We start from the raw sequence: 25571 nt of genomic DNA, 5'->3' as shown, positions 1-25571 counted from the left end.
TCTGGTTTGCTGTCATACATTATGCTAGAGCGGAAGAGGGTTTGTTCTGCCTGCAGCTATGTATTCCCCTTCTTTGCCGTTGCTAGCACAGACCTTGTTAATATGCATCTGGCAATGGTTAAAATTTTCTCCATCAGTGACTTCACATTTATGCATTCAGGCCAAGGATCCTCCTAAGTTAAAACAGGTAAGGCCATGGGTACACAGGAGTCTTTGGTACCTTTAGAAAGGCAGATGTGAAGGAGGCAGCGTTATGGTTGTGGTCTCGTATTTTTGTGCTCTTGTTAAAGCTCAGGATCAGGTTTTATGTTAAGACGTATTTATGTCTGCATAAGCATATTGTGCCTCTGTGTGTGCGTGTGACTGTAGACACAGTGATTGCTTCATACTGTGGAATAGTAAACCAGCCCTATAATGTGCTTATGTATTCTGGCTTATTCATCAAAACCAGTCGAGACAGCTGTAAAGTGTTACTTTGAGTTACAGTTTATACAGTAAAAATGAGAAAAGGTTGCATTTGATAGAAATTAGTCCGTTAAAATAACACAAGGTGAAGAAGGAAGGGCGAGAGGGTGGAACAGGAGCTGGAGTTCAGCGCTCCTGAGGTAAGGTGAGTGATCAGGAAAGATTTCCATGGACTGGTTTGGTCTTGCCATTAATCACATTCCCCACAGAAGTGTCCAACAAATGGACGTGCAGCGATGCACTTGGGTAACTACGCTCATGAGTTGCTTTTCTTTATTGCAACGCTAATGCTCATTGCTGTGACATCTTATTCTTCGGTGATGCTCTATGTTCGTATCACCAGTGGGCACCCTCTGTAGGAACTCTGGAAGTTGGGAAGGTGTGGAAGGCCCTGTGCAAATCCCAGATTGCAGTTTTCTGTCTGCCTTTTAGGTGCTGATCCCCGAGTACAGTCAGCTCTGTTCAAGGCCATGGTTTTCTTTTACCGGTTGTAAAGGGGGTGTTGCTTCTGACAAGAAGGCTCATAACACTGTAGGAAGGTGACCTGGCTTGATGGTCAGCTAGGCATGAGAGAGCAGTGTGTAGCCAGCTAAAGCTGCTTCAATGGTCACATGCTTTATGGGAGAAGAGAGGTTTGAGGAATAAGCCTTTATTTGGCGGAATGATTTTGTCGGAGCACTGGAGGCAGATAACGGGATGAGATGAAATAATCTGACTGCTCTGGAGTAGCCCAGCTGCTGCAATTTTGTGTCTGCTTATGTGTTTCAAACTAAGAGATTTTACAGTTTCCTTTGAGGCAACAACTGTAACTGCTTATGTGGAGAGCTGGCCCTCACCTTGTCTTTCTCTTCCTCCGCAGGTGCCCGGCACACTGAGCCCGTTGATCTGTGTAGCATCTGTGCTGTGGTCCATTTATTGAAGATGTGAAGCAACGGCAAGTCTGAGATTGGAATTACTGATAGACTGGAGAAAATCTTAGTCCTTGTGATGCACATGGACATGCTGGATTATAAGTAATTCTAGCTTTTCCCCTCCCCTCCCTTCCCTTCACTCAGCTATCTCAGGGTTCATAGAGATTTCAATGGTTCGTGTGCCTGTAAGTTTGGAACAGAAGTGACCAAAAATGGGGGACCAGCAATTGTATAAGACTAACCATACTGCCAACAGCAATGAGAACTTGTACTACCAACAACACCAAATGAACTCGCTTCCGTCTCTAAATCATAGCTACGGGACCTCTGTTCTGGATGCTCCCCAGGCATCCCCTCTCTCCCCACAGTTTCCCCAAGATTCAAGAGACAGTATAGCTTTGCCTGTAGGTTCAAAAAGTCTTGGATCAATGGATACACCCAGACAAACTACTTGGACACATTCTGGCTCAGGAAACCACGTCCCAGTGAGGAACAGTTTGAACAATCCAAGCGCAATGTGGAGCCCCCTCGGGCAGGGGGATTCCCACGATGGGTACCAATATTCCTACTCTCAACCCAGTGATAATCGGTCGCAAAAAATCACCAGTGGGGTCCTGCATAAGCTGGACTCCTTCACACAAGTGTTTGCCAACCAAAACCTGAGGATCCAGGTGAACAACATGGCTCAGGTTTTGCACACCGAGGCTTCGATGGTGGAGAGCTCTGGTGACAGCGCGCTCAGGCAGCTGCTGTCCCAGAAGCCAGCAGTTGAGCAACAGCCCGTAACGTCCAGTGTACAGCGATACCAGCCGGTGCCGCAGCAAAGCCACCAGAGTTTTGCAAGCACGCAGCAGAAGCAGCAGATGCAAGTCATGCAGCACCAGCAGCTGTACTACGACTACCAGCAGCACTTATCACAGATGCAGATGCACTCTGCGTTCCAGCCAGGGCAGGCGCACGTTCAGCAGATGCAGCCCCAGCAGCTCTTGCCGCAGCAGATGCAGCACTTGCAGCAGACTCAGTACTACGCTCAGCCACAGCAGGGACATCCTCGGCTCTCCATGCAGGAGATCCAGCAGCAGCAGCAGCAGCGGCACTGCGCGGTGCCGATAGCTCAGTATTACCAAACACAACCTGTCATGCAGCAGTTACAGCAACAGCAGCAACAGATGCAGTTGCCGCTTCCTCCGTATCACAGGGAACCTGATGCAAAGGCTATGCATGACTCGCAGCAGTACTCTCAGGATCCCAGTCATCCTGTGCAGCTTATCCAGTTGGGAGCAGTGCCTCAGTATTGCTACCAGGATCCCCACGAACAGTACAGGCACTTGTACCCGCAGAGTCTGCTGCAGCAGCAGGACCAGCAGAAGCAATACCCAGGTGAGAGCAGGGTGCCAGCTCTGAACTCCCATCTCGGCCTCACTCCTCCAGAGAGCGCGGAGGATGCCCCACGGCAGGAGATGAACTCTGTAGGTAATGCTGTCCCTCATCGAACTCTTTTGCCACCCTCGGGGGTTCATCTGAACAACAAAAGCTCTCAGCAAGACTCTCCTAGCGCCGTGTGGCCTCAGGTAGGTAACGGCTCAGACCCGTGTTTTGCATAAGAGTAGCAAGGTGTGGAAATGACACTGCTGCAGGAGAGCCAGGAGGAGGTCAGGATGTGAGCTGTGATCACGGGTGTGTTTTGGGGAGCTGCATTAAGAGACTTCTCTTGTCTCCATCTCGGGGTTCAGCCCGGGCTGGTGGCACCACGGAGCTGCTGCTTCCCTCTCGAGGGGCTTTGGGAAGTTCTGCCTCCGTGTCTGGGGAGGAGGGACCCAGTTACAACAAATGCTTCTGGGGCTGGATTGCTCAGGAGCAGTCGGACAACTGCCTGTTGCCAGAAGTAATGCTTCAGGGTCAGAGCAAAGGCTTCCGACAGCAAGCCAGTGCAAGGAAGTGCTCATGGAGGCACTGGTTTGGTAGAGCCGTTGGGAGGCTCTCAGCTCAGAGGCTTTTCATATTAGTAAAATCCTCCACCAGATGCAGCCAGAATGTTGTGGGGACCTTCATTTCTGCATTCCTGTTTTCCTGAAAATGGCTTTTCTCTCTTTTTCCCCCTCTTTTCTCCCCCTTTGCTCGCAGGTGCCGCTGTCAGACGGCAGGCTGCAGCCCCTGTCCCCAGAACAAAGGTATTTGAACAAGATTGCTTTAGTCCTTTTAATTCAAGTATGACAAATACAAGAGAGTGCTGCGGTGCAGAGGGAGGGAAAGGCACTCTGGGTACCGTTCCCCTACTAGATGCATGTTTAGTTCTGTGCTTCGTGAATTAAGTTTGTGTGATTTCCACCGTCCCCCCCCCCCCCCCAGCAGGAAAATCAGTGCTTTGCTTTGTGTTCCATAGAAAAGAACCAAAGAAGGAGCAAAAGCAGGGGAGCAGTTTGCCCTCAGTGTTGCATTTGTAGGAGAAGGGACAGTGTGTGCTTGGGATTTGTATCTTTGGCATCGGGGATCTTCTGTTTAACCTGAAGGTCTCACCTCTGAAGGACTGAGGTGTCCTCCAGCACAGTTTCCTCCCATGAGTAGGAGCGCTTGTTAAATGCTGTCATGAGTGGGGAAATGTAGGTCTGACACAATGGATCTTGGGGGTTCTCGGGGTTTCCCATACAGAGGCCTACTCTAAACTTCCCTTCTCCCCATCTCGGGAGCAGCGGGTCTAGGTTATTGCCCACATACTCCACAGCGGTCACCCTGTGCCTACTTGTGGCTTCATAACCATCTAGCTGTAAAATCTCATTGACTTCTTCGACTAAAACTCCTCTTTTTGCACCAAAGGGAACGTGCCAAACTAATGTCTTTTCTTCTGTTCCATGCTAAAACCAAATGAAAACACACACAGTGGCCAGAACAGAGAAACACTTCCGGAGAGAGCTGATGCGAAGAACAAACTAATGTGTTCGATATGCTTGAAGGAGTTTAAGAGTTTGCCTGCTCTCAATGGTCACATGAGGTCCCACGGAGGAGTGAGAGCATCTCCGAACTTCAAACAGGTAGCAGTCCGGTTTACTTCAGTATTTGGCTTTCTCCTTTCCGTGTTTGCTTGCTTTGCCATGCTTTGCTTCGCTGTCAAAACTCGTTCTTCTCGGCGCTCTTTTGTTATGTCATACCCTCTGTAAGCAGAAAAGGACGTGAATCTGTTAGCCTGTAGGCCAGAAGTCTCTCTTTCAAGCCCGAGGCAGTGAGCTTGTCCCTCTCTTTCCCTGCATGTTACAAGAACACCCCACAGAATCAGTTAGGAGCATCAAGTTTCCCCCCCCCGTTTATTACATCAGAAATATCAGGAACATCGAGTCTTCCTTATTTTCATTTGGACTACTTGGGTGAGTGAGGGATGTTAATTGGAAGCCTTCCCAGGCTTTAATTGAAGGAGCAGGATTGTTGAATCTTTGACAGCCTTCTTCCCAAGTGTTTTGGTTCTATAGGTATCAACAAATACCAAACCAAACACGTGGGTTTGAATTGGTCTGCACGAAAAGAACTTGCCCTGTCAGTTGGTTTTTCTCTGTCCTGGTATTTGATGAGTTCTGCCCGAGCTGGGAATACCACAGGAAGGCAGAGAGCCATCAGAGTTACACCATCTGCATCTTTGTTTCTAGGTGGGGGATGGAGAATTCTGTCTTTATAGCGATAAAAAGAGCACGTGTTTATCTCCCCTCCTGCAATTTATCTTGTGAAGATGCTTCATGTGGTTATTTTCCACCGAGGCTGGAGCCTGTGTAGGAGTCATAAGTAATCCACCAACTTTGTTCAAGGCAAACAGAGTCCAGGGAGCAGCACCGTTGTGTGTTTTGTAACTCTGGCTGCTCCTTCTGAGCCACGGTGCATACCTTGTGTAGTGTGTTCATCCAGCAGTAGCCTCCTCACTCGGGCTGAAAGCCTTTAATTGTCTGTACAGGATGAAGGAGAGACCCCACCACAGCAGCCGCTGCCTAAAGAGGTGGATAGCCTCGCGCCCATCGTCATGCCAGTGTCTGTCCCTGTAAAGCTTCTGTCGCCCGAGCCCAGCACGCAGCCCTCTGCCAGCACTGCCACAGTCAGAGACAAGCCTGCCAACCCTGTGTCAGATGACGAGATGCCCGTGCTCGTGAAGATGACTTACTCGCCACCGTGCAGTCCAAAAGTGGCCAACCCCTGCTCATCCTCTGTGAGTGCTGCGTTTCTTGCCACTAACTGTGCTGTGCCTCTTAAATCCCTTTGCTTATAGTGCTGCTACTTCCTCTAAAGCATCTGTATTCTAGAATATGTTCCAGAGTCTTCACAATGCCCAGTAAGCACAAAAGGCCTGTAGCATCACAGCATTTCTTCCTAGGCCACTTGGAAATGTTAATTTCCCCTTTGCTGGGCAAGTGGAGGCCTCAGTTGAAAAGAAATAATTTGCAATTGGAACGTAGTATTCCTTTATCCCACTAGAACAAAGGGATTTAGTCTCTTTTTACTGGTTTTGGTTTGGTTTTTTTCCCCTCTCAGGCTGCTTTGGTTTTATGTTATTGCAGTTTTATTTCTTCCTGGTGTTTTTTAAAGGCAGATCTATGTGCTTCTCGTTTCAGCCCAAGGCAGGAGGGCACCGTGTAGTGCTTACAGTGTGTGTGCTCTCAACCAATATGAAGTAATTTTTCCTTTCTCTCTGCATGCGTCAGACCTAAGGGAACCTGATCTAGGAAAAATAGCTATGCTCAGTGCTTTCATTTCACTTGTAAAACCGGGATTGTCCGGCAGCACGAGGAATTGAGGAGTACTTGAAGGAGATGTGGGAACGCTCTTTCTTGTTTTCCTGAAGGGCTCCTGGAGCAAGCGGTATTTATTTCACATTCCAGTGTAGGAACAGATGCTGCTTGTTCCTTCAAATCCATGTTTGCAGTCTACTCCATGATAAGAGGTTACTGGGAAGCAGCAGTACTGCATCGCATTATCTGTGTTACGCAGAGGAATACTCCTGTTTTTCTCTCCTCCTCATGAGGCTGATGGCCAGAGGAGGGGACAGCGTGCCCCATCATGGATCACCTCCCTTCTGACCCTTCGCTCGGACGTAACACGGTCATTTTAAATACATATGAAATGTTTCACTCTCTTCCTTTCGGACAGAGGTTTTCCACATAAAATTGCCCTTTCCTGCCGAAGGCAGCATCTCACAACGGTTTGTAACTCAGCAGTGCAGCTTTTATTGTCTATTTCTGGTTTCTAGGAAGAAAAGGGACAGTCTTTTCTGAATCCCTGAGCTCCGAGTGGGAGATCTTCTCTAGAGACACCAGAGTAGGTGGCTTGGGCTTGTGTATTTCTGCAACGTATGTGAAGTGACTGTGTTTAAATCTGCCAGTGTTTGGCTAAATGCGCATTCATTCACTCAGAATTATGCTTTGCAGTCTTCATTAGTGCCCAAGCAAACTAAACTCCTGCGGTTTCCTCTCTGGATCCTACCTTTTATCTAAGCAGTAGCATTGGGAACATTCAAAGACCAAAAGAGCTGCAGTTCCCTCCTCTTCTGTGAAGAGATTGTGCCATTACAGAGGTTGTTTTTTCCCCCCTTTTAATACCAAAGAACTGGAGCTGTGTTGCATTTATTTATACCGTGCTTTGAGCTGTCCAGAACAACTCCCACAAAGCTCATGGAATCAGTAAAATCAAACAGCAGAGGGAAACCGAATATTCAGCAAGGCTACAGGCCAGTGGGCAGGCAGGTGAGGCCCATCAGGATCTACCCAGAGTGGACCTGTCAGGGTGCGGCAGCAGGGCCCACAGGGATGCATTCAGTCTTGGATATTGGGAAACCAGTTCCTGGAGCTTCAGGGAAGTACTGGGGTGATTATGCATAGACGTGATGGTCTCCTTTAATATTCACTGTGATCTTTTTTTGCTGGTATAACCACGTTGAGGGTAAGGTGTACTGTAGGTGAAGCAGCATAGGAGACGGAGCCGTACGAGACTTCTAGGGTGTTGTCTTGGTTACTTAGTTTTACACTAGTGATAAAGGAGTGTACCAGCTCTTTGACATTTAAAGAGCGGAACAAAATGAGCCCTTACCCAAAGACTTGGATCTGGCCTTCTCTTTTTAGGTTTGAGTTGGGGTTTTTCCCTCTTTCTCCTTTATGGACACAAAACTTTCAGCATCATCATGAGCAGTGTCCCTGGTTCTGCGTAACCCTCGCCCCTTTACTGTTCTGAATGGCCCTTAGCAACAAAATGCTCTGTAAAGCTGCATTCAGGGTTTTTCCTGCAAAAGGAAAACTCTTCCCAAACTTAGTTCCTTTTTTTTTTTTGTTTTTAGAGAGAAAAAATGTCAACAGCTGTTGGAGAGGATGCAGCCATGATCTAACAGGGAGGACAGGACCTCTGTAATCAAAAACATGTCCACAAGCTGCAACCTATTAACAGAAGGGATAAAGGGTGACAGTGCTAATGCTCCTAGAACATGGTTTTTATTGGGTGAATGCGATTCTCAAGAATCACCCATGGCGTAAAGATTTATGCTGTCTAAACATACACTGCAGTAATTTATGTAGTAGTGGGATTTAGCCGATGAAGCAGACGTTGTGGAATAACCGTCTGCTAATTTTCTGCCACTTCCCAAGTGTATCCTAAAGAGGATCTCCTGTGGAACACCTAAAAGCAGTATCTTTAATACCGTGCTCATCTCCCAGCTCTTTGTGTTCTTAAAGCACAGCCTGAGAATCTGTTTCGTCCCGTCCCTACCCACCCCGGAATCCAGATTCCAGGTTCGCACAAATCCCGTGCATTCTGCTTCTGCAGATTCTTAAGGATTTATTGTTAAATGACTTTTCAAACGTTCATATTCTAGAATCCTAGGCACGGCACAGTGTGTGTTTCCCAAATGGCCATCTACTCCCCTTTTCCCTCCAAGGAAAGAGCAGAGAGTTAAGTTGAAGATTTGTTGCAGCTGGACTGTACTCAGGCTGATGGGAATGTAGTGATAAGAGGCAAAGCATTTGGATTTATGACATTTTTCTTCCTTTCCTGCCGCTGAGTCCTGCAGTAATTTCACTGAGCTCATGTGTCCTTCCCAGGCAAACAAAACAAATGCATTGGAAAACATCTCATCTAAAGTTTCTAATACAATGTGACTGGGTAATGAAGTAACTCCCCGCAGCCTGCGTGTGCTGTACGACAGTGCAATTAGAAGTGGCCAGGGTGTTCTGCTGGAGCTGAGGAAGGGTGTGGGAGACTCATGGGCTGGGAGAGCTGTTTCCTACACCTTCAAGAGCTGGAAGCAGCCTCTCCTTGTGCGGCTGTGTCTCAGCCCTACCCTGACCCAAAGGGCTTGCTGAGGGAGGGGAGGGTGACTTGTCCTGCTTTTCCTCACTCCCCTGAGGTTTCTGTGTAGCGCTAGATAATGTATTGACCCAGGCTGATGTGAATACGTGCCTGGTGGTAACAGCATTTCCTGAGCTGTAGGGAGCTGTGTGCAAGCCACGTTTAAGCATGCCTAAATACTAAAGTTCTGCGTGTTTTCCTGTAGGAAATCAGCAAAAAACCTCATCCAAGTGCTGTAAAATTGGAAGAAAACTTCAAACCATTGCAGGACAAGAAGAAGTATCGGCACAGACCCGAACCTCTCTTCATACCTCCTCCTTCCTGCAACTTCAGCATGTCCCATTCGGGTGCCACCCTGTACCAGAGTCAGCTTCGCTCTCCCCGTGTCCTCGGGGACCATCTGCTGGACCGGACGCATGAGCTGCCCCCCTACACTCCACCGCCGATGCTCAGTCCGGTTCGGCAAGGGTCAGGTCTCTTCAGCAGCGTCATCACATCATCTCACAGCACCTCGCATGCTCAGCTGCCCCTTACGCCACTGACACCTACTCCACGGGTACTCCTGTGTCAGTCTAGTAAGTATTACGCTTGCAGAGAGGCAGCACGTAGTAAATACCAGCTCTTGTGGTATTCCCACATTAGTGACTTTCATGTGTACTCACATGCATGGCTGGTACAGCTACTTCACAGGACAAGCCCGTCTTTATTGGGGTTTTTGCCTTGGATTTTGTAGAGGCGGTGTTAAAGTGAACAGAGGAGCCTAACCAGCAAGTAAGGCTGTGATCTTTCAGTGTGGTGTGCCTCAGGAGGGGGCCACCGTGGCTATCGTTACATCTGGGCCTTCTGAAGTGGCTGGGCCACTGGATCTGGTTTGAGATGTGGGGTTCCTTTGAAGTATTTTCTTACGAAGCACTGAACAAAAAGGTGTCTAATCACACATGATCAGGGCAGCAGAAACCGCTACAAGTTGAGATATTTCTGGTACCTCTCTAAAAACGTCGACAGTTTCTGCCTAAATGTTGATAAAGGGTAATTTTTGGCAACAGACCGGAGTAATGTTGATGTGAATGGGGAAGTGGCAGTGCATCCACTGCACTGGCGGAGCGTCAGCAGTGATACCGTTGCTACCAGAATACCCTTTTAAGCTCAAGCACCAATCTCTGTTTCAGATAGTATTGATGGAAGTGTCATTCCTGTGACGCCTGGGCCTGGAGAACAGACTGTTGAACCGTAAGAAAAGCCATATTGGTTTTGTCACTGCCTTTATAGATAGCTCCAGACTACACCATGTGGCTTAAGTGCTTTGAACCAGGCAGGTAGTGTTCAACTGCCTGAAATCACGTTGGGCTGGGTGTTGCTCTGGATGATGGCTGAGGACACTGGAAGCAAAGTGGCTGTGAGAGATGGAGATGCCGTGGCTCAAAGATGCTGGGAGAGGCTTGATGGGAGCCACTGAAGGTGAAAGAGCAGTTAGCGATGGGTGGGAAAGGGCCGTGAAGGACACAAACACTGATCCAATACTGTTGTTTAGATAGACAGATAGGTATTAACTGTGGAGCTTTGGAGAGGCATTACCTGGTAGGTTCCCCAGGTCAGACTGCAAACAGGCTTGCCCTTCCGTAGTAATGTCTCTTTCTGCTGAAGAGTGCCGTTCTCTATGAGACGTACTGATCTGGCATCTAAGCTTCTTGCTAGTCAGCATGCATACAGGCTAGCTTGGGTTGTCCACAAGGTGGGATGTCTCGGTACAGTTTAAGTTATGTATTTAAACCTTAGTTTCCCCCAAGAGATCAGTTCTGTCTCTGTTCAGAATACCCCACTGAGAGTCAAGCATTGCGTAAAGCAGTCTGACACAACTTCCTGGCACGCCAGTGTAATAAAAGTTTAGGTGGAAACAAAAGTGAAGGCTGATAGCAGCCTTCCAGTATCTGAAGGGGGCCTGTAGGGATGCTGGGGAGGGACTCTTCATTAGGGACTGTAGTGACAGGACAAGGGGTGACGGGTTCAAACTTAAACAGGGGAAGTTTAGGTTGGATCTAAGGAGGAAATTCTTTCCTGTTAGGGTGGTGAGGCACTGGAATGGGTTGCCCAGGGAGGTTGTGAATGCTCCATCCCTGGCAGCGTTCAAGGCCAGGTTGGACGAGGCCTTGGGTGACATGGTTTGGTGGGAGGTGTCCCTGCCCACGGCAGGGGGGGTTGGAACTAGATGATCTTAAGGTCCTTTCCAACCCTAATGATTCTGTGATTCTGTGTGACTTCTGGGGTGTTTTTTCTGCACTTCTGTGTGGTTGAATACTTATTTATTTATTTATCCTTATAGACGGATCAATATCGGGTCCAGATTCCAGGCTGACATTCCTGAGCTGCAGGACAGGTTGCTAATGGAGAAGGATGTGCACAAGGCTACTTTGGTTTGGAAACCATGGCCAGAACTGGAGAACCAAGTCTTCCAACAAAGAGGTACAACGACTTGCTGGTTTTAGAAGCACATCAGCCTGTGCCTGCTGAAGAAATTCACATCGATTTCTCCTGTGTACCCTGTATAAAACGTTCGAGAGAGTATTATTTACTGAGGATGCAGAGCAAGGGAACAGAACTGCCTGTTACAGGTTCCGAGTAACAAATGACATGGTGCCACTTAAAGCGAGGTCAGGATGAAGTGCTTTCTGGCAGCCAAGGGGGAAGTGGTGTCTTGGGGTGGTTTTGGGTGCTGAACTGCCTGCTAAGGGCAGAGGTCACAGATGAGGGGCAGCTCCTGGGGCTGCTCTGTGACTGTAACGGAGAGGAAACGTGACAGGCTCAGCAGCTTCTACCAGTCCTGAGCAGAGATTGTTCCTCCTTCCAGCACGGTTCATTTCTGTTTCTCCACCCCGGCTGGAGCCTTTCTGGCACAGCAGCACCAGTGGCCTGGCAAGCCACTGCTCACAGCCAGGTCTCTGGCTCTGCAGTAGCCTGGCCCATCCCAGGGACTGCATTCTGCACGTCCCATCACGTCCCCTCCTCAGTGAGAGATCCTAAAAGCAGGAGGTGAGGTGCTGCGGAGAGAGTATGAAAGCTGCTGCCCCGAACTCTGTTGTTTTTGAGTGGCATTGCAGAATCCTTGGCTCTGGGTGTTTGACTAACAGGCTAGTGTCTTAACAGTAAAATGCTGACTTGTTTCTCGCAGTGGAAGACCTTTTAAATATGAGCTGTTCCAGTGTGTTACCTGGTGGAGGAACTAACTCAGAATACGCTTTGCACTCTCTCTTTGAAGCAAAAGGAGATATTATGGTAAGATAAGAAGCTGAAAGGGGAGATAGGATCCTCTTCTGCAGATAAATTAGCATGCTTTATTAAATGGATTTAGCTATGGTTATATAAAAAAGAGATTTCTGATTGATTCGCAGTGAATGACTTTTCCCTTTCGTTCTCTAATAAATTTAAATTTCAAAGCAGTGCCTCTCTGAAGGCTTACTGTATATTTCATATAGATAAGATTACTTAGTTTATAGCCTTGGGGCTTTGAATGTGTCCCAGTACTTACTCCAGGCCCTGAGATTTCACAAGCTTTCTCTTTGGTCACAGAGAGCTTAGCCTGTCCTCTCCTAGCCCTTATAAAAACCCTTTTCTGTAGCAGCAGTCATAGCTAATTATTTATTCAGAACTGTGAGGTCATTGCACAGAGGTCTCATATAAATACTGCATTTCAGATATTTGCATTAGTTTAGTGATGGGAATGTTACTAAGTAGGGCAAAACCATGCGTTTTGCCCAGCGTTAGGGAAAGACAAGGCCCTGCGCTGTTTCCTGGAAAGCCAATTTGAAACAAGCTGCATCAGAACACAGGGCTGGAACGAATCTCATAGGATTGTCTAATACAGTGGGATTTAGCTTGTGTCCCAGTTTCCTTAGGCTTTGTTAGCTGGGTCTGAGACAGGAGGCAAAACTTACTGTCAGGATGTGATATTTGCTATACAGGAGGGGGGGATGTCTGCATTGTCAGAGGAAATATTTTAGGGACCCACAGATCATCTGTCTCCCTGATCCAAAGGAGGATTAACTACACTTGCTGTCCTTCCTTACAGATGTTGACCTAACAGATGCTCTAAAAGCCTTTATGCTATAAATATTAATGCTATCAAACCAACCGTTAAATGTTAGTATTAATTATCAGCACTGTAAATATATTCGTATGCGGCAAGCAGAAGGGAGGGAAGAGCTGGAAGCTGCTGAGTAATGGCTACATTTGTGCTGAGGCAGGACAGGGGTGCTTTAGGTGCTCTGTGAGGTACATTGTTAATGGGCCTTGCAGTAATTTGATGCGATTTTTGTGTGGCAGAAAAGGAGGAAATGAATTCATAGCCTCATACCAAATAGTCTTCTGAATGCAGCTGTGTGCCACAGCTGACTGCATTTGTTCATTCTGGTTTTCCCTGCTCTTTCATTTAGGTTACTCTTGAGAAGCTGCTGTTGAGGAAGCCAGTGAGATTGAAGTGTCACCCTTTGGCAAATTACCACTACGCTGGTAGGTTTCCCTGTGCTCTCTCTGTCTGCTGGTATCTAGAGTCCAAGGCTGGAATTCCAGACTGGAGCATGGGATCACGCTGCACTCTCCGCACAGGGGTGGCAGCATCTAATAGAGAGGTGATGTGGACTGTGCTGAGTGGTACTTCTGAAGCCCTTTGTGGCAGGTTTGGAAGTGTTTTGCCTGTCCGATGATGTACAGAAACTTGGCACCCATGTAGCTGGGTGGGGTTTTACAGATTTGAAACTGCCTTGAGTCACTTTTTTCCCCCTCTTTTAAAACTCCTTTTAACACTGCTGCTATTAGTAGATCGTCATTTACTAGCAGGAAGAGCTCCATTTTGTGGTATATACACATCTACCATCATGCCTTCTTTTTCTGAGGTGATGGTGAATAAATGAATATGATAATCATGAGCATCCTTCCAAAGAGGCAGTGCTGTAACTCTTGCTAGTGTTTTAGTACCAAATTTCTGTATTTAGCCAGAAAGAAAGAGGTCTGGGGTGGTGACTTCTGTAACAAACACAACAGGAACTACGTGTTGGTGATGAAGGAGAAGTGCTCTGTGGAATACACAAGGTGACGTTAAGCCATTGGACTTACATTACATCACCTAAGCATAGGTGGGAAAAGTCCCTCCATGTTACTGCTTAATGCTTCATAGTGGCTAACTGCTGCTTGGACACCCAGAACAGGGTTTTACATAAGAGACCCGAGACTACCTCCAGTTCTAGGCTCAACAAGAAACAGGCCAAAAGTCTGGTGGTCATTGTAATATACCCATTTCCAGTTCCAGTCATTATGTGACAACAAGTATAGAGACAAGCTGCTTCCTGGCTGTAGCAGCTCACTGGGAAGACTCCCAGGTAACAAGAACTCTCTTGTAAAGCAACAATCTAACCCCTTGGCCTGAGAACGAGAACAGAAACAGGTTTGATGGCAGCTGATAATGAGAGTGAATGAATGAATGTGAAGATTGGGTTTTGGGTCTTGTCTTGGGGAGATGCTTAGTGCCTTTGATAATAGCTCTGTTGTAGTCCAAAGGGTGAATATGGTGTGGGTGGAGAAGGGCATCAGCCAGGAGCTTTGACAGGGGTCGCTTGTCATCGAAGAGATGACACCTAATCATGTGTGAGGCAGTCCAGGGCATGAGAGCAGGAAGGTGAGGAGCTATCACGGCAGCCTCATCCTCAGTGAGCAATCTAATTAGCAGAGCAGATAAGACACTTCTGCCTGTGTGGCAGAGGAGGAGGAGCAGTCTTTACTGAAGCACCTTCAAAGTAGTTTCAGAAGGTGGAGGGAGAAGCCAGGAGAGGCTATTTTGTTTAATCTTTCACATGAGATGATGCTGATCCATATTACCTAGCACTGAGACCTGTGGATATCAGTGTATTCCTATTCCTTAAGCAGTAAAGGAAGTTTGATTCTGTTTATCACAGCATGAAACAAAATCTCGCCAGTCTGGATTTAAGCACCATAAAATAACCAGACAAAGCATTACTTTCTAATGCTCTTGAATGCAGCATGTGATGGGAACTTGCATTGACAGCCTCGCTCTAGCACCATGCAGCAGGTCTTGAATAATGGTTCATTTGTGGTTGATAATCAGCCACCTGAGCATATGGGAATTTCTTGCAATCTGGTGCATGAATAGCTTAATGTAACTCCAAGTGGCATTTGTGTGGGTTAATTCTTTGGGCTTTCTGCTCCACACTCAGAAATTGCAGCTCTCGCTTGTCACCACGTTTAAAGGTGAAGTCACAGAAACAGAGCATGGCACTGACTCATGAGCATTAACTGATAGCACAATCAATCCAAATTCATCCTTAGCATTGCCCTTGGATGAGGGTATAAGCGAATAGGTTGCCTATGAAACCTGTGGGCTTGTGAGGGAAGCAAACTGTAGAACTTGAGGCTTTCCTGTTGTGTGCTGAGAGAGCTGGGCATGCTGGCCCAGGGCTTCATGGGAGAACACCCTCATCTCTTTGTCCTAAAGCTTTGCCATCTGTCAGGATGGTGTTCTAGGGAAGAGAGAGGGAACATGTATCTAATACAGGAGGAGCACTGTGGCAAACACTTGAAGTATTTGCATTTGAAGAGTGGAATTTCTCCAGAGAGAATTGCAGGTCTCTGGAATAATGTGCTTCAGGCAGCCTGGAACCTTCTTATACCTGCTGGGATCGAGCGTGGATCAGACCCAGTGTATGCTGTATGTGATGGATTTGAGCCACCTCTCAGGGTGACTCCCTGGGTGCATGTGTAGCCCCCTTGGAACTGACAGGTTGGGTCCAAAGCCCCCAGCTTTGTAGAAGGTATCTGTAGTCAGTGATTCAGTGCAAAGACAACAGGGCCTGTAAAACAAAGCGTACAATAAATGTCTGAACATAAAGATGAGCTTTCAAATTTCATCCGTATTCCAAAGTCCAAAATTCTTCGTTGCTGCATTGCAGATCTCTCTCTATACACGTTCTCTATATCTCCTTCAAGCTAACAAGAGCAAAAGTGGTTTCCCAGCAACCAGAGTTAAAAACAGCTTTTCTTCTGTTTCTTTTCCTACACAGGATTTATTCTATTAATTAGGTTACTTCCAATTAACCCGCATAATCTTGCAAGGGCCTCTGCTAATACCAGAGCTATTGGGGAAACGCTGTAAGGCCTGAATCCTCCATGGGTGCACAATAAAATTAGTTCATGGAAATGATTCTATAGTATTTATTTTTCAGGAGAGTGGGGCAGAGGCAGAAGAGCATGACTGACTAGAGAGGTTTGCCAAAGCCTAAAGTCTCTACTTTGGTGGTTTTATGCCTCTTGGAGTTCTAGTTCGGCATACTAGAGCAGGCCACTGGACTGAATCAGTGCATTTGCCCCTGCCCAAAGGGATGAAATATCAAATCACTGGCAAGCTGCGTAAGAAAGGGAATGATGGTGGTTCAGGGTGGGAGAGATGGCGAGGCAGTGTGTCAGCAGAAAGATCTTTGGGTGGTAACAGAAGAAATAAAACTGGCTTGAAGCCAGTGCCTTTCTCTGACGTTGGACAGAGCTTTAGTGTAAATCTCTGTGGAAATTACAAATATGTGCTGGGAAAGCCTGCAGAAAACAGGTTGCAGGGAAGTTAATTTAGTCGTTTTGAACATATGAAGGAGGAGTGAGACACCTGCTCCGAGACTGCGAGCCTGGGAGCTGGCACTGAGAAACAAAACACTTGCAGTTAATAAAATCTGTGCGTTTTGCATAGGCGTACGTAACCTGTAGCGTTCAGTGCCATGCATGGTGCCAAGCCCAAGTTAATTGAGTTCAGTGCAGAGGCAAGCATGTCTGTGGAGAACGGTGACTTGGACAGCAATATTAGGGATATCTCTGGATAAAAGTTGTACGTGTTTCAGGAGCTTTCAGAGAGACCGAAGGAGACTTTTCTCATGGTGTAAGTCATTTCAAAGGCATCTGCTTTATAGCTTCTTGCATCTCCTCCTTTAATGTACGTAATGCTGCCCACTCGTACCAACAGGACACTGCTTTGATGCAGTGTAGCAGTCTTGTGTTCCTTCTGTTTGACTAAGACTGAGGAAGAACAAATTCATTTCAATCTCAGTGTTGGTTTCACATTTCCATGGCCAGTTAGGCTGGAGAAGCAGACCCAGAATAACAATATTGGAAAGTTTTATGTTCAGCTTCCATTAAATGTTCATAAAACACTTTGTACTGCACACTGCTGCAATATCTACTTGTGACCTCTGTTACAGAGGATTTAAGTGTCTTGCATCAAGCCATGCAAGTGAAGAGCTGCAAAAGGACCTTGTAAGAGTTACGATGCAGAGAATAAAATAATAGGTGGCTTCCATGTAGTTGAATGTAAAGTGGCATATATGGCAATAAGCAATACAAGCTTTACGTATAAAATTGAGCTCTGTTGGTGGTACTTCTCAATTGGAATGAGACCTTGGGATTGCAATGCTAGTTTTATGAAAGCATCTGCTCTGTATTTTACAGCAGCTAAAAAAAAACCCAAGTCAAATGTTAGAATAGAGAACACGGTGATACCGCTGTGTGAGTCTGGATTGCTTCTGTGTTGAGTATTATGCACCATTCTGCTCCCTTCATATCTATAGGCATTCTTTAGTAGTGGAAGAGGTTCGGAGAGGGACAGCAGTAATGGCCATGGGGGGACTGCATGACCGTTACAGAGAGGTCACGCAATTCTGGACAACATGGAGGTGACGACTGGAATTAGGTTACTTTCTCTTCCAATTGAAGAACAAAGGGTCCTCCAGTGAATCTACAGGGAGCCACGAGCCAAAGAGTTCAAAGGGTTTCTTGGTCTGTGAAACTCCTTGGCAAAGGATGGTTTGGGTGCAAGAAGTTCAATCGGTTGAAAGGAAGAGTGGGTCAGCACTTACAATGATAATTACTAAATAAGCAAATTGCACCAGACTTGGGAAATCCCCTACACTGGAAGTGGTCAGAGGTTAGGAAAATTTTAGGAGAGGCATTATATTTGCTTACCCTGGTCTTACTGTTGCCTCAACAACTGCCTGTGGCTGCTGCTGGAGACCAGATACTGGTTAGATGGACTTGAGGACTAAGTCAGTACAGCCATACTTGTATTTGGGTAGCAGCATGTGCTTGAGGTTTTCCAGTTTCTGTTTCAGATGTTATGTCAGCATAAAGATGGTGGGTTTTTATCATTTATAATGAGTTCACCCTTTTCTTTAAGGCTCTGACAAATGGACCCATCAAGAAAGGAGGCTGTTCAAAGAGGCACTGTCCACCTACAGCAAAGATTTCATATTTGTACAGAAAATGGTAAGGTTATTTCTGTTCAGTCAATTGGGTTTTTTTTTCTTTTTGCTGTATTCTGTTCCCCTTCATTTATCCTCCAGTGCCAGACCATCTCCTTGCAGGCACAGAGCCAGCCATGGTTATGAGAACTCTGATCGGAGTAATATAATCCGTTCGGTGTACCTGTGCCTGCAACTGCAGCACCAGTAAAAACCAGGTAGAAACAAATAAATCAAACTTGTTCCTCTTGTTATTACATGTGCAAATCGTCACACCTGGAAGCTCAGGTGATGGCATTGTGCGTGTGGAACAAGCATGGTGTTCTGCTGTCATCTCTCTGTTCTCTGGCAGTCTGTTAAAAGGTACCTGAGTCACTGGCATTGAGCTCTGTGCCAAAAAAGGCTGAAGCCTCTTAATAAAGAAGGAAATGTTTGGGCTTAATTTTCATGTTCTGAGCTACAAAAGTATGTTCTCAGTCATTTCCTGACTAAAGTCTAGAGAATCCCAGAGAAATGAAATGAAGATGAAATAGTCACCACAAATTTGACTGGAAAACAGTAACTAAAAATCTTAACTGTACAAGAGTATTCCTGTTGTAGTCAAACTGGGGGGGGGGGGGGGTGGGGGGGGTGTTTTCTCCATTTGAATCTTTGAGAAATAAAGCCTGCCTCTTAGAATATACTGACCAACTCAATATATTGGGTTTCCCCCTGTACTGGGCACTGGTGAGGTAGGACTCTTGCTTATTAAAAAAGGCAAGCATTGTTTTGCGCAAGCCAGCATCACATTACTGTTGTTCTGACCTGATTTCAGGCATCTGAAGGAAAACAAATGTTTGCACATTAGGTGTTTGGAGGCAAGTTTACCTCCCATACACAGTGCCTGCATTATATATTATATGTCCTTCTTAGTGCCTTTTAACTCCAGCATCCTGGCCTGTATCAGCAGCAGCGTGGCAGCAGGGCCAGGGCAGTGACTGTGCCCCTGCACTGGGCACTGGTGAGGCTGCACCTCAAATCGTGTGTTCAGCTCTGGGCCCCTCACTGCAAGAGAGACATTGAGGTGCTGGAGCAGGGCCAGAGAAGGGCACCGGAGCTGGTGCAGGGCCTGGAGCCCAAGTGTGATGGGGAAGGGCTGAGGGACCTGGGGGGTTCAGTGTGGAGAAGAGAAGGCTCAGGGGGGACCTTATGGCTCCCTACAGGTGCCTGCCAGGAGGATGGAGCCAGGAGGGGCTGGGCTCTGCTCCCAAGGAACAAGTGACAGAACAAGAGGAAACGGCCTCAAGCTGCCCCAGGGCAGGTTTAGATGGAGCTGAGGAACAATTCCTTGCCCAGAGGGTGCTCAGGCATTGGAACAGGCTGCCCAGGGCAGGGCTGCAGTCACTGTCCCTGCAAGTGTTCACACAGCGTGGAGACGAGGCCTCAGTGCCATGGGGCAGTGGTGGCCTTGGCAGTGCGGGGGAACGGTTGGACTGTATGATCATGAAGTTGTTTCTATGCTTCTATATTAAAATTGTGTTGAGTGAAAGCAGAACATTGAGATTGGACTGTTTCTGCCATTCCTTACCTACAGGTTAAGTCTAAGACGGTTGCACAGTGTGTGGAATACTACTATACCTGGAAGAAAATCTTGCGTTTGGGACGGAAACACAGAACACGCTTAGAGAAAAGGAGAGAGGAGTGCCTGGTGAGTCTAAAAGAATGTAAGAATACCACCTGATAATTGTTGCGTTCATCCTGTTTTGAGGAGGAGTTTGAACTAGATGATGTAGGTCTGCTCCACAGTTATGAATTCAGGATGAGGAAAAGGTACTGAAACCTGGAAGCAGGCTTGGTTAAGCAGCATGCTGTTCCAGTGCTATGTCCTCCTATCCAGCACTGTCTGCCTGTGACCATGCTTCCAGTATCTCTTACACGCACTCTCACTTTCAGACGAGCGGAGAGGAAGAAGTGTTAGAGGAAGATGAGGACATTGAAGAAGACAGAAAGGAAGAAAGGGAGATGCAGAAGTCTCCTGATCCACCAGCTATCCCTCTTGTTGGACCCATAGATCTGCCTGCCCTTCAGAGTCTTTCACTTTCTTCGTCCTCCTTCATCTGTGAAATGCCAAACTGTGGTGCTGTACGTGGTTGTTACATTTAATAGCAGGGGGAGAGGTTGCATGCGAGTGAAATCAGGGCTTTAGACTATTCCTGGCTGGCGATATCTCCTGAATCTCTTTGGACAAATTATTTTGCCTGCTTTTAAAGCCCAGCCCACAGGCAATATAAAACTGAATCCTGAGTTGTTGTATCACCAGAAATACTGTATGGTGACAGCTCTGGTTACCTTTTTGCTGTACAGCTGCAGTAATAGGACATATCACTGGTTTGTTTTATTATGACTAAGTTTCTCTAACTCTAGTGGGATGTAGGTGAGAGCAAGCAGCACTGACCAAGTAGACTGTGCGTGTTAGAGGCGTACGGTTGTCCTGCAGTCAGCATACCTCTTTCTGCAGCGCGGTGTTGCTTGGTTTTGATTTCCTTTCTTCCCCCACCCCACTCTCCGTCAGGTGTTCAGCTCCCGCCAGGCGCTGAACGGCCACGCTCGCATTCACGGGGGTACGAACCAGGTGACAAAGCCACGGTGCACCATTGCAGGCACGAAGCAGAAATGCGGTACGCAGAGCGGGTACTGCTCCATCAAGAGTTCACCTGCCCACAGCACAACAAGCGGGGAGACCGACCCAACGACGATTTTTCCTTGCAAGGAGTGTGGCAAGTAAGTGCAGAGAACTGCAGTATCACATTTGCCCATTTATTTTCCAGATCAATAGTATTGCAGCAAACCCTTTATTTTGCTCTCATGGTCTCAAAAGAACAGGTTTGCCTTACCAAAACCCTCAGAGATTGGTTAGCATGACATTCTGGACGTTTTGGAAACTTTACAGCATTTACTCCAACATTCCTGAACCTGTTTACCTGCTGGAATGTCTGCATTTGACAGTCCAGCTTCCTGCCTCATCACACACTTGCATGTGACAGTGGGTCACTTTTTGTCTGTTTCTGTGCTTGAGTTTATCCATGCTAATGTGGGATCCCTTCGTGTTTTCTTTGTTGTGCAGGACTGTTGCGAAACTAAGCACAGGGAGAATTAGGATGTGCATAGACACTGAAGCAACTGCGCGAGCCACAAAATACCTCCGGCAGTAGGAGTAGGCCATTTTGATACTGTCAGGATGTATAAATCTGGTAGTCTGTCCCGGAAATTCTCACCGTGGCATTGCAGACTTCACTGATTTCTATTTCAGGACAAGGAAGCAAATGTACTGATAGGCTGTTGAGTCTTTTTTGGCTCACTTCATCAAAAGGAATGCGTTTTTATCTGATTTTTTTTTTTTCTTATTCCTTTCAAATTTAGGGTGTTTTTCAAAATCAAAAGCCGCAATGCTCATATGAAGACTCACAGACAACAAGAAGAACAGCAGAGGCAGAAGGCTCAGAAAGCCGCCGTGGCCGCAGAAGCGGCAGCCGCTATTGCGAGAACTACTGGGCCCGTTGGGCATGGTTTGGTCCCTGTGGATCACATGAGTTTGGTGAAACATGTTGGAAGTGTGGGTGACATGGACGATGATGTTGTTCAGGAGCTGGGTGACGTCATGGAAGAGAATGAAGTCATGGATGCTGACCTTTTGTTGGATGATGAAGATGCAGATCTACTGCAGGATGAGGCCGAGTTGTAAATAAAGTTGTTTGATAAAGACAGCTACTGAGCACACCCTGAATGGAGCAATCAGGAAACCTGGACTGCTCGTTTATTCCCCACTGATTGTAAACTACCTGTTGAAAATGATAATCCTTCTATCCAGGTCTAGAAAAGAAAAAAAAAAAGAAATCTGCTTCCCCCCCCCCTTTTTTTTTTTCTATTAATTTGTGTTTTGGAGGAAAAATAAATAATTGGTACAAATATTCTTATAAGGTGTTTTTATCTGAGCTCATTTTGCTGATAACTTCCAAGGCCACTAATTACAGAAGTTCATGGTTCTGCTATCACTTCCCTCCAGATGGTCCCGGTAGGATCGTTAGTCTTTAACTCCTTCCAAGTTTCATTTTACCCCAATTACAAGAATGATCTTCACACACTTCTGATGGAGCATTTCTTTTTTTTTTGCCTATGCTGGATCACCTCCAGCATCTTCTAGAGACTAAATGTCATCTCTGTTAAGGAGATAATTACATTCTTTGTGCTGTCATTTTTAAGGGAGGTGGAGGAAAAAAAAACTATTCTGATTTAACTGTGAAATAATGACAGGAGTGACTGTATCATCTGCAGTATCGCAGTCCTTTTTCAGTTCTGTCTTGCCTTAATGCAGACATGTTAGGCAGTTTGCAAAAGCATTGGTCACACTGTACGTTTTAGAGCTTCCATTTTAGCGAGGTTTTGATCCGCTGATTTTAAAATGACCTAATTCAAGGACTGAAGAAAGATGATTGTACTGTGGTTCGCATCCTCTGACGGGAACACTGAATCGGGAACACTGAATCAGGAACACTGCCTTGGGAATCAGATTGCACTGGAAATATATTTTGCTGTGACAATAAATCACACTGCTGAATAGCCATCTCGGTGGTTTTAGGAGAGCATACGCTTGAGCAGCGCAGGAGCTTGCTCTCTCACCAGGCAAATACAGGGAGACATTCTTGCCCGTGGACGAGATTGGAGCATATGCCTTCAGCGCCTGTCAGTTATTACTTGTAGGCATGAACTGTTACTCTTGTGCCATTTTTAGTCCTCATCACATCAAATTCAAGCACTGTTTCTTTAGCAAAACACACTGCAAAGGTGAGTTGATGTTGCTGTTTCGTGAGTGTTTTTCCTCCCTTAGGTTCAGATCTACATGCTGGGTGTCTGACACCATTTATACGACTTCAGATTTGGTCCTCTAAATAGGATCTCAAAAGAGTTGTACCCTGCAGAATGAAAGAATTAACGAAGTATTGGAGTTAGGTTTGAGTGGACCTTTAATGACACAATATGAATACCGATTGTAGAGCTTTCACAGGTAGCAGCACTGATTTTCTTGTGAATTTTGCACAGTTAGAAGAGTTACTGCTAACTTTATAAAATATTTTGTAAGACTGATTTCAGATCTTCCAGATTTCAGGGTCGTTTGGGGTTTTTTTATGGGTTCAGTTTTGGTTTATTGGGTTTTTTTTGCCACATTCCTAACATCTTGAGCAGAATCTTGAGAGAAGGTGGAGCTTATTTTGTACTTTCTTCCTTGTATAACTATGCAAAATGAGGGTAAATCACAGCACTTTTGTGTAGTTCAGAAGTTTCAAACCCGATGGGAATCGTTGGCATCAGGCAGAGAGGTGCCCTCTCTGTCAAAGCCAGTTACGTGAAGCCAAATGACCTGAAGTTTCTACTTAAGGTCAAACGTTCTGATACTAAGGAACAACCCTTCAGGAGAATGGAAATCACTTCTCAGTCTCTGGTTAGTGAAGTTCCTGTGCATGTGGTGTTTGCTTTAGTGCTCTGGGGGGCCGTTCCAGAAGGGTGTTTTTTTTTTTCTTAGTTGGTGTTGACCAGCGGGTGGAATTCCACTCCCTCTGGGATGTAAGGGATGATGTTCTCAATTACTGTACCTGTGAGTTTCAGGAGGTCAGGCAGCCGCCTTTTCTTTCCTGAACTGCCAGTCAGCAGGCTCCCCAGCTTGCTGTTCCTGTCCTGTTACACCTTACTTTTACAAGGGCCACGCCACCCAGGCTCTGCAGGCTGGGTGCTCAGCTGTATGCTGCCAACTAGATCCACTGATGATGAATTCCCACCGAAAATAAACGGAGGCTTTCACGAGCAGTAACTTGTGGTGGCTTTTAGGAGCCTGTGTTAGAAACCACTGGGCAGAGCCCACTCTTTCTCTTCCAATCTGGTATCATTTTGAGCTTCTAAGGATCTTTCTGAGAAAGGCTGCTACGCTGGGAAATGGAAATGTGTTTTTCAGATGCGCCTGTTAATGGTAGGGGAAAAACTGAATGTTTAACAGTGTGGTAATTGAAGTCACTCAGAATTCTACTTAAAGCAGAGTGAAATACAGTAGAAACGTGGGCTTGATTCTGAAGAGCAACTCTGTATTAAAGGATCTACAGTGGAACTTTTATACCATGCACTGGACAGGTATCTGTGCTAAACAGAGTATATATAACTATATATACACATATAAATGCCTGATTCTGTGACGTTAATCAGGTGCTGGTTTATTGTACAGCCAAGAAGATGTTAGAGCAACGATGACCAAAGAAGTTACTCATAAAGGAAAAAAAAAGTGCACGATTTCGGCCTCCAACGTTGACTTCATTATTCTTAAGTGTTGCATTGGCTGATGTTAAACAGATGCTGTTCTGCCTCTTTGTACCTAAGTCGAACATAGTTTTATTTCAGGAAACTTGTTTTCTTGTTGCTGGTTGATGATGGAAAACTGTTCACTATTGAACCGAGTCCTCTTTGATAAAAGCTGTACATACAGAAAACATATTTTATGAGAAAAATCTTATTTTCAATATTTAAGTGTTATTTTATTAGCAGACGGTTGTACATATTTTAGGTGCTTCCGTGTAAAAAGCGAACTGTAATTTTAGGTGGCAGAGGAAGTAACAAAATAAACAAAAACCTAATAAACCCACCCACTCTACAGAGCTTGTGATTTATGCTGCTCTCAGGTTCCTCTGGTTGCCGGTTGACGTGTGCACGCCTTGATTTCAGGCCATGGTGGACCTGGATCTGTGCATTAGGATGGTTTAGTGGTGTGAATGAGTCCCTTTATCCCCCTCCCCTCTTTTAAACACCAGGTACTGATCAGAACCTGTGTTATGTGAACGGTGATTTATACGTGTAAAGAGAAAGGGGTTGATGGGATGTTTCCACTCGCTTTGGTTGGCTGCGTTTCGCTAACACACCTGTGTAACTTTTACTGTTTAAAGTACTTTTAAGGGGTGGGGGAGTGCTGAGAAACAGGTTTGCGTGTAATTGCTTTTCAAAGGGTTGCTGAATAGTTCCAGGCAAAAAATTATACGTATATATGTATGTGTGTGTGTGTGTGTGATGAAAAGGGGGTGAGAAGGCATTTCCAGTCACTTTTTATACTTTGGTAAATGCAGAAGTAACAGTTCAGTGTAATAGGCCTGTACTTTTAAGGGGGGTGCATGTGTAAATACTATACATATATATATATATACAGGTAAATAGGGAGGTAAATACCATATAAATATATACGATTTACCTCTGTACAGATGCGTGGGCAGGAATATTCCTGGTTAGAACGAGCTGTGGTAAAACGTGGTCTCAGAAAGGGCGGGGGGGACGGGACGGGGACAGCTGCAGAATCCCCCTTTCTACCTCTCCCCCCTCAGCACATCAGCGGCCCTGCCTCGGGGTGGGGAAGCTCTCACAATTCCCGGCTCCTTCCCTCCTGGAAAACGGGATGGGAGAGCGCGCGGGAGGGGCGGCCCGGCGGGAAACGGCCGCTCCTTCCCTGAGGTAACCGCCCGTGTGCGGCGGGCTGGAAGGAGACGGGCCGGGGGCTCCGCGCGGGCTGCACGGAGCTCACCCGCGCTCCCAACCCGCCTCCCCGCCT

At 46.4% G+C, this 25571-nt stretch overlaps 1 protein-coding gene and 1 long non-coding RNA gene across 3 annotated transcripts in view; one reads left to right on the top strand and one right to left on the bottom strand.

The window, feature by feature from the left end:
* TRERF1 (transcriptional regulating factor 1) overlaps positions 1-21915 on the top strand; it is a 100498-nt gene extending 78583 nt beyond the window's left edge. Inside the window, exons 4-17 of one of the 2 annotated variants that reach the window (XM_062622695.1) lie at positions 1325-2947; positions 3501-3547; positions 4255-4405; positions 5311-5559; positions 8887-9256; positions 9851-9911; positions 11002-11141; positions 11848-11951; positions 13109-13184; positions 17896-17984; positions 19533-19646; positions 19892-20080; positions 20511-20719; positions 21359-21915. In XM_062622695.1, the coding sequence (XP_062478679.1) occupies positions 1589-2947; positions 3501-3547; positions 4255-4405; positions 5311-5559; positions 8887-9256; positions 9851-9911; positions 11002-11141; positions 11848-11951; positions 13109-13184; positions 17896-17984; positions 19533-19646; positions 19892-20080; positions 20511-20719; positions 21359-21680 (3480 nt within the window). In that variant the 5' untranslated portion in view covers positions 1325-1588 and the 3' untranslated portion in view covers positions 21681-21915. The remainder of the gene's footprint in view (positions 1-1324; positions 2948-3500; positions 3548-4254; positions 4406-5310; positions 5560-8886; positions 9257-9850; positions 9912-11001; positions 11142-11847; positions 11952-13108; positions 13185-17895; positions 17985-19532; positions 19647-19891; positions 20081-20510; positions 20720-21358) is intronic. The other variant, XM_062622696.1, reaches the window with a different exon arrangement.
* Positions 21916-24161: 2246 nt separating this feature from the next.
* Positions 24162-25463, bottom strand: LOC134165681 (uncharacterized). The gene is made up of 2 exons (XR_009965612.1): positions 25334-25463; positions 24162-24452 (listed from the first exon to the last, which is right to left on the bottom strand). It is a non-coding gene; the product is annotated as an uncharacterized LOC134165681 (long non-coding RNA).
* Between the last annotated feature and the right edge of the window lie 108 nt (positions 25464-25571).

Source organism: Pezoporus occidentalis, unplaced genomic scaffold, assembly GCF_034315485.1.
Source record: "Pezoporus occidentalis ecotype Australia unplaced genomic scaffold, CSIRO_AGI_Poc_V1 ctg245, whole genome shotgun sequence".
Lineage (NCBI taxonomy): Eukaryota > Metazoa > Chordata > Aves > Psittaciformes > Psittacidae > Pezoporus > Pezoporus occidentalis.
This window is presented reverse-complemented; position numbering and strand designations above follow the sequence as displayed.